A 14,711-nucleotide genomic window follows, 5' to 3' on the forward strand; every position below is an offset into this window, starting at 1 on the left:
TGGAATACTTCTTGCAAAAGTGAGGCTTGCAAGTTAAAAAGCTGTGTAACCAGAGGAGTTTGAAGAATGGAAGCACCAAAATGAGAAGGACTAATAAGAAATGTATGGATTTGTTGACTCTCTTCAAATGTAGACACCTGACAGGCTAAAGTTACCTTACATTTCAGAATGAGGAAATACTATGAACAGGAGTATTTTCCCTTGAATTCTGCTTCTCCACGGCTGCAAAACAAACGAGGTCACTTCTGGTTACAGCGGATTCTGAGGAGGTCCTGGGAAGGTACTGCAGAGAAAACACGGCATGGCAGACAACTTTAGTACTGTGTCAGAGCAGAGAGCAGAGAAAGGCAGTGCTCTGACCAGACAGGGCTGTTACCCGCACTGTTAAACCCTGGCTTTGCTCTCCACAGCTTCAACTGCCGAATTTAGGGCAGACATTTCCTTACTCTACAACAGACCAATTCATACAGGGGAGAGAACATGAATGAGCTGCAGTGACACACATGTCCAGCACATGGAATAGGTGTTCTAGTGCCAGCAGCTGCTTCAGCTGTCCCAGTACTACAAGGCTGCTAAAATGCAAGCCAAGCTGAACCTCGTGTCACCAGTGGAATTTGGAGGCTCTTCCTCTTCCTTAATCCACTGCAGGAAAGGAGTAAATCTTCATCCAATGTCCCTGCAAGGCTGTGTGCTCCGTCCTGATACCCACCTATGACTCCAAAAGTTGCATTTGCCTCCATTTCCAAGAATCTGTGGCTGACTATAAAGTGGCACGTTCATTTTGTGCAAGAATGGAATCTGGCTTGTTTATCTGAGAACAAACTGTTCCCATGTTTCTGGTGGAATGGGAGAAGAGTGGAGGAAAGGCTATTGCATCATTTAGATGTGAGGAGACCAGTTCAGATAGTTCCAGGGAGTTGATTTCACCTCCTCTCCCTCCTGCTTTGTGCATCCAATGGGAATACATGAAGCACACTGAGCAAGGCAGTATGTGCAGCCCTCCAAATCAGGAAATGGAGACATTTGTACCCATTTTCCAAAAAAATAGAATTAATCTGTTACTGAATCAATAGCATTTGAAGCCTCAGGTTGAAGAGCCCTGAACAAGAGAAGTGAAAACGTAAAAATGGTACTGTAGAGGAGTGTGAAAAATGTCAGTACTTGATCTAAGAGTACTGATATAATCAAAAATCAAAAGAATCAGTCCAGAAAATTCATAGCAATTTAGCCAAAGCCTGTACAAGAATACCAGCTCAGCTGCTCTCTGCTGTAATGGGAGGTGGCATGTAACCAAAGAAAGGGCAGTAACACCATCTCTGCTTTTTTACTCCAGTACAAGTAGATAAAGAGCACATTTCCAGTAATAGTAATTAGCAGTAGCAATACACTTTAAGAACATATAAAAATATTTGTATTTATTCAGAATGTGCACACACAAGCACTTTAAAATGCTTCAAATTTGTGCATCTCATCTGAAATTACCAGAAATTGTCTAGGTTTATTGTACTCACTATGGTATTTTTAATTGTAAAAATATAGAGAGATTATTTGCAGGATTCAGAAGTAGTTCTAAATTTAAACAAATTAGACCCTTTGTAAAGTTACTGCAATGAAAGTTACTGTATTTTGATTTTATATATATATATATTTATGTACAGACACACCTACACATATACAAAAAATATTCCCAACTGTTTCAAGTTCAAGAAGTTAAAAAAGGCCAAGTTAGTAAATTTAACAAAAAATAAGATCAGTATGATGTTCATTTATAAGTAGGAAAACAAAACCAGAAAAATAAAGCAGCGTGCAAATGCAGACACAGCAAATTAGTGACCAAATCAAGATTTCATTAAAGTGTCTCCTACTTCAAAGCAAATGCTTTGAAGGCTTCCCACATGTAAAGTTCAGAAGAAATTGATAAGCAGAATGAAGGACACAAGAAGCGGAGTTTAGCTGAGCTAACAGTTGTGCTTTAGCAATTACAAGTGATCAGCACACAGAGTCCAGTGCGTCTAACTTGAACTCACAGCAGAGTATTCAGCACCGATTCCAGACTAAATTTAATGGACATAATGAGCCATTATCATCACATCCAGGAGCATGGTACATTTTCTTTGATTATTTCCACAGACTATCCAAAACTCAAGTCCACTTAGCTTGTGAAGTCTGATGAGAGCACAGCCTGAGGTAATGCAGACACAAAAACAACTCATAAAAGATTAGGTCAGCTTGATTTATCAAGGAAAAATAAAGTGGAACCACACTGGAAAAAAGATTGTGGGTTTTTGGGAGGGGAAGGATTGGGCTTTTCTGTTGTGTTGGGGGGGGGTGTGTTATTATTTTTTGTTTGCTTCTTAAGGCAAAACAGCATAATCAAGCATTTGGATAAAAACATATTACACTGTCTGGCTTTCAGCTTTTTAAAAGGTTCTAGGAAGAACCACCATTGCTCCAAAGCAGAATCAGACAGCATGATAAAAACATTCAGAAAGCCTTTTTGTTTTTTTTTCTTTAAATATGACCGGGAAATATTTTTTCCCATACCTTGTAGTGTACTAACTCTACTTTAAAATCAAACAGAAAACTGGATTTTCAAATAATCAAAATGAAATGTTTACTTCAAATTCATATTATAAATTCTGGGGTAACCAGAATCAGTAGAGAAGCAGTTCCTACTGAACTGGTAGGAGAGAGATTGTCTCTTGTATTTACCAAGCAGAGATACCTTTATCATTGAAAACAAAAGAGAAATCTCTCAGTTCAATTAACTCTCCAGCTTCAACAAAAGTACACTGCAGTAGATTCTTTTTTAAAGGAATAATTTATCAGAATTCTCTTTAATGCTTTTTTCATAACATTGAAATACCTCAGAAAAGAGGATGAAAAACTCAATTGTGTAGAGCTGATCAGAGGAACAAAAATCCATTCTGAATGAAGGTAAGCTGATTAACATTTTTTTATAAAAAATCAATGCATTTGATACTGCAAAGAACAAAGAATTTGTAAGAAAACAATAAATGAACTTTTTAAAAAAGCAAATTGCTAAATAAAAGTATACAGACTCTGCTACCATATTTTCAATATTGTTATAGTAGTTTAAATGTGTTCCCTAGATCTCAGAGTGCAAAGACGACTCTCTGGATAAGGAAAATGTTAATGCTTACAAAGTGGACACCAGTATTTTCTGGGTAAGTTCCATTAATAGTTTCATATGATATGTTACATTTGGGAAAAGGTAAGAACTGTAACTTATATTTTCAAAAATGGATCTGAGCATGTGTAACAACTGAAAATGAATTGTGAAATCTATATACATGTACATGAGCCATCTAGGCCACACTGGACAAATAATGCCTTGTATCATGGAGACTCCAACATTATTCCAGTTTAATAAATGTTGAAAAATAGCTAACTTCCAAATTACTAATCTTTATGGACTCCTAATTGCAGGCAGCAGACAAAAGAATTATTTTTACCTGGCTGTATTTTCTATGCCATGGGGATTTTTGCATAGGAATAAAAAGAGGCATATGAACTCTCTCTTTGCTTATTTCTACTCATAGACTAATGGCCAGCAGATCCCAAAACATTCTAATAAATTGCATTTTGAGGTAAGACATGAAAACTCGCAGAACACTGAAGAGCCTTCAGTCTCAAAAACTCTTACAAACTGCATTTCAGAGGATTACTAGCACTGTATAAATAAAATCAAAGTCTGCTGATGAACTACCAGATCCTGAAACCTTTAAAATACATTTTCATGTGTAGAGGAACTGTCTGGCAAATTTACCAGACAACTACTTGGTACCTTGGAGCTTTTCCTTTGAAATTAAAAATCTTGTGGCTACAAGTTCTTTCCACTCCACAGTATTGTCCTGCTGTATTCTGACAGAGAAAAATCTCAATTTTCAGTAAAATATAGAAAGCAAATGAGAAAGAGGGAAGAGTCAGAACCACAAAAATGTGAACCCATTTGTCCATCCATCCATTTCTTCTTTGCAACCTCTACACCCCACAGGACAGATATAAACTCAGCAAATGCACTGTCTGAACAATTCTAGGGCAGGGACTTCTGGTAAGATCTCCATCCTTTTGCAGCTGCAGAAGGAATCAATGAAAGAAAGCTGAAGCACAACACAGCTAATCTAATGAGCAAATGTAAGCCTGGAACAATGGGCTTTAACACTTGGCCCACTTCTATATCAAGTCTTCCTGTGAATTTAGTCAACATTTTCTATATTAATTCGATTTTTCTGGGAAAGATTTTCAATAGCACTTCAATGATTTAGAAGCACAAGTCCTATTACAACTCATGAGGATGTGAGCTCTCAATCTCCAGGGTGATTAAAAAAAAAAATCTCACTCTACCTGTAAAATGGAAAAACAATCATTGCTTTCTGCCCTCTAACTACACTGATACAAGGACTAAAAGGAATATTCAGCACTGCCCCTGCATGAACTCCTCACTTTTCCAAGACTCGAGAGGCTAATATAACCTTATCATGACTTCAGGTCAAAAGATTGAGTCTAATGGACCAATGGAAGGAATTAATTTCAGAGCTCGGGACCTTTAATTGAGAACAGATGGTGCCTAGTCCCTATAAATTTAAAGTCTGGGGCCTGTTAACAAAAGCATCTAATCTCATCTCAATTGCCATAAGCAGCCAGGATCCAGCAATATTGAGTTTACAAAACAATATAACAATCTCCTAGAAGTCTACTGAATGCAAACAAGCAGCAAAGACAGTTAATGAAAAAGACGTCATATGTTCTCTGCAGCTAAAGTAGTTAAGGGAACGAGCAGCAGAATTCCCCACTGAGTGCAGCTTTTAAGCAATTTTAAATAAATCTCCTTACAGAGCATGCAGCAATCACGCAATGAAGAACTTAGCAGCTTGAACAATTCTAGTTAAATCTACATGGAAGGAGACGCACTACTATCTATTTAACCAAGGCCATATTCTTTCAAAGTCATTTTGACCCAGATATTGTGTAAATTTTGAATATTCAAAAGAACTTCAAACATTATAAATTATCTTGATAAATTCAATATTCATCTTCAACGGCAGGAAGAAAAGAAAATTCTGAAACCTTCTAAAAGAACTAAATTTTACCTCAAAGTATCTTATGCTTCTCTCTTTTGCTATTTTCCTTCAAACTGCACAAGTGACTAGCTCAGTTCAGTGAAACTCACTGCAAAAAGAAAGTCAAGTTTTGTAGAAAAACAAAACAACCTAAATTCTTTAGACTGCCTGCCACAGGTGCAGACTGAGACTCCATAGCATTAGTCACCAGCACTTATCCAAAGCAATTTATTTGTAACTTTAAAGTCGTTTATAGAAATATTACATTAATAAAACCCCAGCGACTGGGGAGGGGAGGGAAGAAAATCAATCTCTCCGGCATACAGTAATTCAGTGGCAGATGTGAAACACCAGAATAACTTTCCCTTGCCCATGCTCATGACTGCACATGTATTCACTGTGAAAATGCTTCAAAGTTTCTAGGTCATTTGAAGAAGAAACAACAGGTCTTCAGACCTGAATGTTTACTCTAAGAAGACTATGTGTATGACAAAAGCCTCGGAAAGAAAAGGTGTTGCAAGGATGACTATGTACAATATATATGGCTAGATACACACATTTATGAATCTATTTCATCACAAGGACAAAAAGCAACCATTAAATAGTGAATTAGAAAAACAGCCTGTTTTCTGTCTTTACTCTGTCATGAATCTGGGTTTCCCAGGTCAGTACCTTCTTTTTCTATTGTGAATAGAATATGGAATTGCTCACATTTTGTCTCAGATGTACCTAGTCAGCAGCCACAGTACCCCAGGGAGGGATTAGCCATCAGCAGTATGGATCTGGTACAGCAGCTGCACAGAATCATCAAACTCTGAGAAAACTATTATCTATTATGGATGTTATTACAGCAGTTATGAGATACAGACACCTACTAAACATTTGCATATTTGTAATTTAATCCATAATTAATTTACATTGTTCACCCGTCCTAACTGGATGCTGTGGGTTCATAATTGTAAAATCTAAAAAAAAAGAAGGACAAAACTCTAAGATATTGATAAGAATTTTGCAAATTTCTATGTACTTTACAGAAACCTGGACTAAACCCCAAAGGTATCAAAGGCATTTCTACTGAAAAGATTTCTAAGGTGGAGTGCAAAAAACACCAACAGTTATTATTCCCAGTTTCAGTGAGCAAAAACCACATTTCTTCTCTTCAACATACATGTGAAAACAACAGATAGCTAAACACCTGACATAATTTAGGAAGAAAATGGTTTACTGAATGAGGAGGAGATTGTGGAATAAAACTGAAAATGAAACCCACAGCTTCTTAACAAGCATTTCTTTCCAGAAATTTGATACTTCATCCTCTTCTTACCTTAAATTAAGGGAAAAAAAAGCTTACATTTTGCCAACAGATTGGCAACATATTATTGAGACCCAAAACAGTTCTGGCTTGAAACTTAATTTTATACTGAATTCTCATCTGTATCAAAGAAAAAAAACCTTTATCAAAAAACATCAAAGTTACTCTTCACATGGTTCTAATAGGAGTTAAATAACTGTCTATTCCAAAAGCCTTTGCAGCTTTTTGTAAAAACAAAACAAAAACTTGACAAATTTTCTCCAGCTGTTATTTGACCAGCATACAAAGGTTGTTACCTATACTTATTATTGATACTCTTACAATTGTACAGCTTATATTTACTTTTATATAATTTTACTTTTATATAATTTTACAAGGAAATGCAATTAAATCTGAGTTCAAATCAAAATTAGATTAAGCTTAAAAAGCACCTTTAAAACAACTGAATATGAATACTCCTACTTTTTATATAAGATTACTACTATTTAGACTTTATCTCTGCCATTCATTATGTTTTAGCTGATGAATTTATTAATATAAATAATTAATAAATAACATAAAATAATTGATTAATATACACAATACACATGTGTGTGTGTATATATGCCCCCACCCTGGTATAGACATACCTATACAGGAAATTAGGGAAGTTCTAGCTGAGAAACTTGCTTTCTAATGATAAATTAGAATAAAATAATAATAATCTCACAGCTTTGACAGATTTTTTTCCTTCTTTTTATTCCAGTAATAATTACATCAATAAGCCTGATTCAGCAAACTTGTTGCTCTCTAATTCATTAATTAAAGCAATTTACTGCTACCACTGTGATTTTTCATGGACATCAAAACCACATTCCAAATCAAAACAGCAGATCATCAGTTTACAGATGTGCAAAGCATACATTACTCTTATGGCAACCTCACATTTAAATCCTTGCACATCCAGAAGAACATGTATGGTTTAGTGGAAATAAAGAGCAATATTTTTTATATGAAACTTAAACAGAGAAAAAAAGAAAAGTTAACCTTTTCCAGTTAGAGGAGAAAAACAGCATATAAACCTTAGTATTATACCAAATTACAGAGCAACATTTTTATAGCCTTCATTTTCCCAACATGCTTCCTGCTGGCTAATTTTTGGCTTGAATAAGACACTTGATTCTCAAAAAACAAAACCAGAAAGGAAGTGAAGAATTTCTATTGTGCACCTGCTTCGTCAAGGACTGACTAGCAACAACAGCAGCATTTAAAAACTGTTTTGGAAAACACATTAGATGATTAAATATCCACATGATCCCCACAATCTACTTTTTTGAGTTACTTTTGCAATGCCATTGTCTGAGCTAACTTGTACTTTTTGCTCTTTGCACTGCTTGCCTCTGGTCCTTTTTGCCATTTGTGGCCTTTGTAACAGCCTCAGTATCTAGACACAAGACACTGAGTGCAACAGGCTGAGCTCTCTCCCCAGTCTCTTCTAGTGTGGTGTATTTCAAACTTCTGGTTATGGTTAACCTTGCTCCAGGCCTCCAATTGACTGGTATTTGCCGCAGAATGTAATCCCAAAACAGTCACAGAGACACAGCACTTCTGTCTTAGCACAGCACTGAGTGCAGCAGCCACATTATTTCAGTAGCACTATATTTATTATAAATTTGTGGGAGAAACCCTCACATAAAACACTGCTGCCCAATGACCACTGTGACCTTAACGTCACAGTGATGAGCTGGTGATGTCTACCCAGGAGGAAACAGAAATGTTTCCTGGACATGCAGAATGGGGACAGGGAAGCCAAAGCTCAGTGACAGTTGAGGAGCCCTTGCACTCCAGAGGAAATGGGTTAAGCACCCACTTTTGTGTGAGTTAAGCACACTTTTGCAAGTTGGACATACACAGGTGCAGGGGCCCAGACTTGCAGCATCCACTAGTGCTGGCAGAGCTGACCACTGCCATTGGAAGGCCACTGTCTGATTCCTTGAAATGTAATGGCAATAGAGGAAAGCTCCTGATGACTCTTTAGACAATAAAGGTCATGTTATCTTCAAGATTGGTGAGGAATATATGAGAAAGGAGAAGCAGTCAGCGTCCCCCCGGTCTCTCAGGGAAGATGATGGAACAAATACTGCTGGAGTTACTCTTCATATGCTGGGATAGGCCTCCAGGAAAAGAAAATGAATGATAACAGCTAATATGTATTTATCAAAGGCAAATAACACCCAAACAACCTGACTGCTTTCTACAAACAGCTAATTGTCTCAGCAGATAAAGGGAAAGCAGCAGATGCTGTTTCCCTTGACTAGCAAGGTTTTCAAGGTGGTCTCCCATAGTATCCTGGGAGCCAAGCTGGAGAGAGATGGACTGAATGGGTGAGCTGCAAAGAACATTTTGTGGAAAGCTGGTTATATGAAGAGGCTGAAAAATTAGTGTTTTGTAGTGCAAAGAGCAACTCTTGCTCAACATTAATGGCATTCATCAAGAGCTAATATTGTAATGATGCTGTTTTATGTCTGTACTACATTTAACATCTTGAGAATGATTAAGATGGAATGTGCCTTTAGCAAGTTAGTGGATGCCACCAAGCTGGAAGAATTGATCAGCAGACTGCAGGGCAGGAGTGCCTTTTGAAGGGATCTCAAAAGGCTGTAAGGATTCGCCAAAAAAACCTCATGAATTCCAAAGGCAGAGTATCCACAGTAACAGTACCAGCTGGGAGCCTGCTGGAAAGCAGCTTTGTAGTGAAGGACCTGGGCAGTCAATGAGGACAAGTTCAGCAGTGTGCCCGTTCAACAATAAGCCTAACCACATACTGGGCTGCATTCAGAAGAACGGAGCCAGCATACCCTGGGAAGTGATTAGTCCCTTTTATTCAGCATTTGAAGGCCACATCTAGATGACAATATTTTGTTTGGGGCTTGCCAGTACAACAGTGATAAATTAGAATGAATTCAGTGAAGACTGTCCATGATGATTGGAGTGCTGAAGCATACAAATTGAGGAGAAGCTAAGTGAGCCTGAAAGGCAAAAGGTAGAAATCTAACTTTGGTCTTTTATTACTCAATGCAATGGTCCCAACTGCAGCAAGTAAACTCTGATTCAATATAACAGAGAAAAAACTCACAATGAAGTTGGTTAAGCACCAGAACAGTTGCCCTGAGAGAACGTAGAATGTCTCTTCTTTCTTGTTATAAAGAATAAACTTTTAAGTTTTTTTCCTAGGGTGCTTGCCATCTAACTGATTAAAAACGTTTCTCCTCCTTTCTCTTTGCCCTTTCTGAAGTTGTCCTGTTTGTTTTTACCTTCCAGAACCATATCCCTCTTCAATGATTTCTCATGCATGAATCGGGAAAAGCCCAGAAGCTGTAGACACTCTATAAATGCAGGACAAAATTTATTTATCTAAGCAACCTCTAATCCTTTCTTTAAGAGTATAAATACTAGCTCTGTGACCAGTTACTCAGGTAGCAAATGCTGAAAAACAAAACCAACAAGAAGAAAACATATCAATAGAGTCTTCTTTTATTGCTATGTAATAAATCAACTCCCTCTTTTCCTTTTTCTCAGTATTCATGTTTCTGTACAAATCTACTTTTTTACTGATTGTGTCTCGATTTTATTTCTATGTTCAAACCTCCCCAAGGTTCTCCTGAAACATCTTCATAAGCTCTTCCTCTGAAATTTGACCTTCCTTCCTTTTTCTGCATGTTTTGTTTTCCTTAAAATTCAGATTTTTGGAGAAATCCTGAGATATGACAGTTGGTCTTTAAACATCTCTTTCACCACTCCTCAACATTAGAAAGATTTATAAGCTTAAGAGCCAAGAGTGAATTGTCTGAAATTTTCTACTTTGTTTTTCCTTGCAGATCTCAATTGTAATTTTATTGGTGTCAGCTGTTGCTAAACCTACAGTTCCTGCACATCATAAAATTTGTCCAAGTGTTGCCAAAGAGCCTCTTCCTCTGGCCTGACAGTCTACCCCAGACTCCACCATAAGTAAGATGGAATCTCATGCCTTTACTTAACAGCAAGTTCAGTGACGCTCAGATCTATGAAACCTGGAGCACACAGAATTACTGCAAAAAGCCCAGCTGTTGCCTCTGGCTACCAGTAGCGAAAGGAATTATGAATATGATTTTCACTTTCATTAACAATTAGGTTATTAACTGAAATATATCCACAGGATTACTATCATAACAGAATCTGAAAACTGGCATAACTGTAGAAAACTTTCGATATTTCAGAAAACCAGATATTTATTTTTGTTTATGGATTTCTGTTTCATGTCTCCATAACCAAAGAAAAAAAATATATGACTGTTAAATATTATTTCAGAGCGGACTTCTGTTAAAAATAAAACAGATTGATTTCCTGGTCATGAAATTTTTTTGGCAGCAAAGCAAGATTTAAGACATATTGGCATGCTTAATGAGGAGCAGACAATTGCTAGTTGGAAATCTGTAGGAAAGAGTGAAGAAATTGTAATTGGTGGTATAGCAGTAAGATGAGGATTGATTCACCAGCTATGTGGCTGGTTTTGATCAGTAGGCTCAGCATTTGGCTAGCAGGTGCAGCTACTATTCAATTGGATTCATTTAAATCAAGTTTTGTGCCTTAGCATAAAGAAAGATTTAAATGGGTGAAAGCATGTGACACTACTTCCTGAATTATGTGCTTTATTTAAAAATGCAGAGTTCAATTATATGTTATAGATGAACTGGGTTAGAGAAAACAGATTAAAATGTCTTGACAAGTATCTTACCAATGTATTCCTTGGGTTTCAGAGACCTGAACGCCAGTAAATTCATCATTTTGGAAGGACAAGAGATATTAGGTTCACAAGAATGCTATCCTTCAGAAACTGTCTGAAGTTGGAGAAGAAGCAAGTAGGTAGCCATGCAGCTAATAAAGTGATATTTTCTCCTTATAGGAGCCCTCAGCAATAAACACACTACCAGCAATATCTACTTTTCTGTATCCATGAAAAATTGGTCTAAGTTTCAAACCATTTATCTAACCAATTCAGAACGACTGCCTGGGGCCATGAACTCGACTCCCTCTCTCCCTTTATTCTTTTTGTTTTGCTACATCCTGATCTCTTCTGGTTTTCTAACAAACACCAATCAGTGCAAAACTTTCACTAAACTAAAAAAAAAAAAAAAAAATCCCCACATTCTAGTGCCATCAGAACTACTTTCTGTGTGCCCAGGTAGTTTTTGTGGCAGTCAGCTGTGTGGCATAAATGTATTTGGAGTGCCCCACCCTTTTTCAGAAGCACCATCACCACTGCTTCCAAAGGAGTGAAAGGTGACATGGACTTGACCAAAGACTTGGGTCTTATACGAGTGACTTTCAGTCAGAATCATTGCCACAGCCTGACTTTCAGGCTAGCACACAAAAAGCACAAACAAAACCAGTTATATAATTTTACAGGGATAAATAAATAAAAATTAATAAATAAATATGGTGCTGCACTTCTGGAATAACTTGCTCAATTAACTTTCACTTTTTGCTTACTAACCTTCTGATGTCTCATTAAGTCAGGAATTGCAGCTTAATGGGTTTAAAAAATAATTTAAATATAGAAGTGGATTCTAAGATACCTTAAAAATATATTGACCCTTTAAGCAAATGGGCCATTTGAAGCCTAACTATGACTTCTAGCTCAATATTCTCCTGGAATATTTATCCAGTTTAAAAGACAAGCTTTAGTAATCTTAGAATAGCTTAACAACATAAAGTTACTGGCAAGTGCGTAAGAGACAGCTGGCTTGTATTTCAAAGCAACAGCTCCTAGAACAATTACCAACATAAATTTCTTGATGCAGCATTTATGAAATGACTTGCAATGAGAATGGAGAAGAAAGCCTGAAAAAGCATGTGCATGCTCAGTGTGCTCCAACTGATACATCGTACTGTACGTGACACTGGTTGGTTGCCCAGATTAACAGATGCAGGCCCTCCTTCAGGGAGGCTGACATGACAAATCTCTCAGAATACCACGCCAAGAGTCATACACGGAACTTGAATGAAGTCAAAGAAAAATATTTCTTTTCAGAATTATTTACTGAGCAATATCCTAAAACAACCTTTGATGTGAGAATACATCTATTAGCTCTATGTTTGATACATGTTCTGTTGTTTCAAACAAAAAAAAAAGTCTGCTGGCAGTCACAGTATGTTCTTAGCATATTAAAAATTTTGCAACTCGATCATGTGCAATGTTATTTGTTTAAAGAAACTTTTAAACCTTCCAAGATTATTTAAAAATTTAAGTCACTTTTTTAGGATTTCAGAAACACACTATTAAGAACTTGATAAATAAAATGTTAGTATTTTCAATAAACTACTTCTTCTTGCTCATTGCAATTATGCAGCAGAATTGCAAGTTTTGCCTTCCTGAGAGATATGCAATCCACAACTACTTCAGAAGAGCAAATATGTAACACTTACAAGGAAGGAAAGGAAATGCTATTTTGAAGACGAGCTTCCCTTCCTGTCTCATTGGCAAGAAAGAAAACCTCAAGTATATCCAGCAAATTGTTAATCCTGAGGTCACAAACCCATAGGATAAGTCAAAGTTCTCACCATCTTGAAAAGTCCAATTAACTTCAATAAGGCCTGATTATGGCAATGGGCTGTTTTAACAGTGAGTAGTTCTAAGTGGGTGAACAGTGGGATTGCTGAAACACTGAGGCCTTTAGGTGAGTATGATCTGGTAATGTTGTGTTTTGCTCATCATCACCAGTTGCTCCTTTTTTACCTTCCAGGTAAACATGCTGCATAAAAATGCATTTACCCGTAGAGCAATTCCATCAAAATTCAGTCAGGATCTTTCCCACACAGCAGAGGGGGATGCAGTACAAGAGGACTTGTTGTAACTCTAACTTTGGTTTCAAAGCTTTATCAGATTTGTCAGATTTTAACAGTATACTGGCACAGCTGTTAACTTTAGGCCATAAATTAACAAAACTTGCACCTGCAGTTTAGTCCTTTGATTATAGCACCTGCGCCTGCCAGGGCGATACCGTTTCCCTGACTTTAAATTATCTTTTCTATTCTACTGTGAGCATTAAACGTACTGAGTTCCAACAACGTGTAAAAAGTAATTTCTCAGCCAAGTCTTCTGTGTTCAGTGGAAACAAAAATTCAGAGGAAAAAATACCAAAGAAGATTAAGCTTTTCACCATTTTAACATCTCCACTGAAACAGCGACCCGTGACATGGTCCAAGTTATAGATGTTTCGTAACCCTAGGGAACTCTCAAGCCATCAAAATTTCATTAGCTTCACAGCAGTCCCAGTACATTCTTAAGTTGGACCGCTGGCCTCCCTATTAATAAATAAATCAACTGTAATCCTTTTTAGTGGCTAAACCCTTTGTTGAAGTTGCATCAAACACCAGCCATTCCTTGCTTAATTTTAACCACTGCAGAATAATGTATTTTTTAACATATTCACAGTCTTCTCACACATGTAAAAATGAAACACTAACTTTCAGCTGATGGAGGATGTTTTGGCACATTGTAATCAGATAATTTCCTTTCCAAAAAATTGTAAATATAAAATTTATTGAAAAGTATACCAAACCTATGGTACCTCTGAAGCAGTCACCTCTTCAGAAACATAAAGATACAACTTCCTATGGAAATAGCATGTGCATACATGTATACATAAAAAAGTATTTCCAAAATCACTATCCAAGGTCTTTACAAAAGGGTCAAGAAAATTTATTTCACCACATACCTTTCAAAATCACAGGACTGCTCAACAACTATTCTAGATTGCTCTGCAGCTGAAATACCAATACAAATTTTCAGACAGAAACTCCACTGCCAAAAGGTGGTAGGCAAGTACTTCTGTCTTCCTCTTTCAGAACTTGCCTCTGACTCAGAACAAGTTTTCCAAGCATGATACAAGACACTGAGAGCTGTCTGCTCAGGTACCATGTAGCATTAGGTCCAATACAAAAGGAGGGTCCCATTTGAGACAGTGGTTTTGTACAGGCATCTTCATGTAGAAACAGCCACCACCAGAAAAATGAGTATGAATAACAGCAAATCAGAGCTTTCTCAAACTGAAGTTAAAATAATAAACAGGAAGGAGTAAACATTATTGTTTGTAGTTTAAAATAAAAGTGCATTAATTTTTTAATGATTTCCATACATACATACCTACATAGCTGTTTCCCACCATGTGTTACAGTCATTGCCAGAGGATAGCAATAAAACTGCTCTAAAACCTCAGCTGAGCAGACAGGTTTAATAAAGTAATAAAACAACATGTAGACATGCATGCAATAACCATCACTAAGTTTCATTGTTA

General features: G+C 36.9%; 1 protein-coding gene across 4 annotated transcripts in view; it reads right to left on the minus strand.

Moving 5' to 3' along the window:
• Nucleotides 1–208: 208 nt before the first annotated feature.
• The window catches only part of LOC310909250 (teneurin-3-like), an 86,636-nt gene continuing 72,133 nt past the window's right edge, over nt 209–14,711 (minus strand). For all 4 annotated transcript variants that reach the window (XM_083860876.1, XM_083860878.1, XM_083860877.1 and 1 more), the window contains one exon: nt 209–283. In XM_083860876.1, coding sequence (XP_083717002.1) covers nt 240–283 — 44 coding nt within the window. In that variant the 3' untranslated portion in view covers nt 209–239. The remainder of the gene's footprint in view (nt 284–14,711) is intronic.

Source organism: Zosterops lateralis (genome assembly GCF_965231275.1).
Source record: "Zosterops lateralis genome assembly, chromosome: 5".
NCBI lineage: Eukaryota > Metazoa > Chordata > Aves > Passeriformes > Zosteropidae > Zosterops > Zosterops lateralis.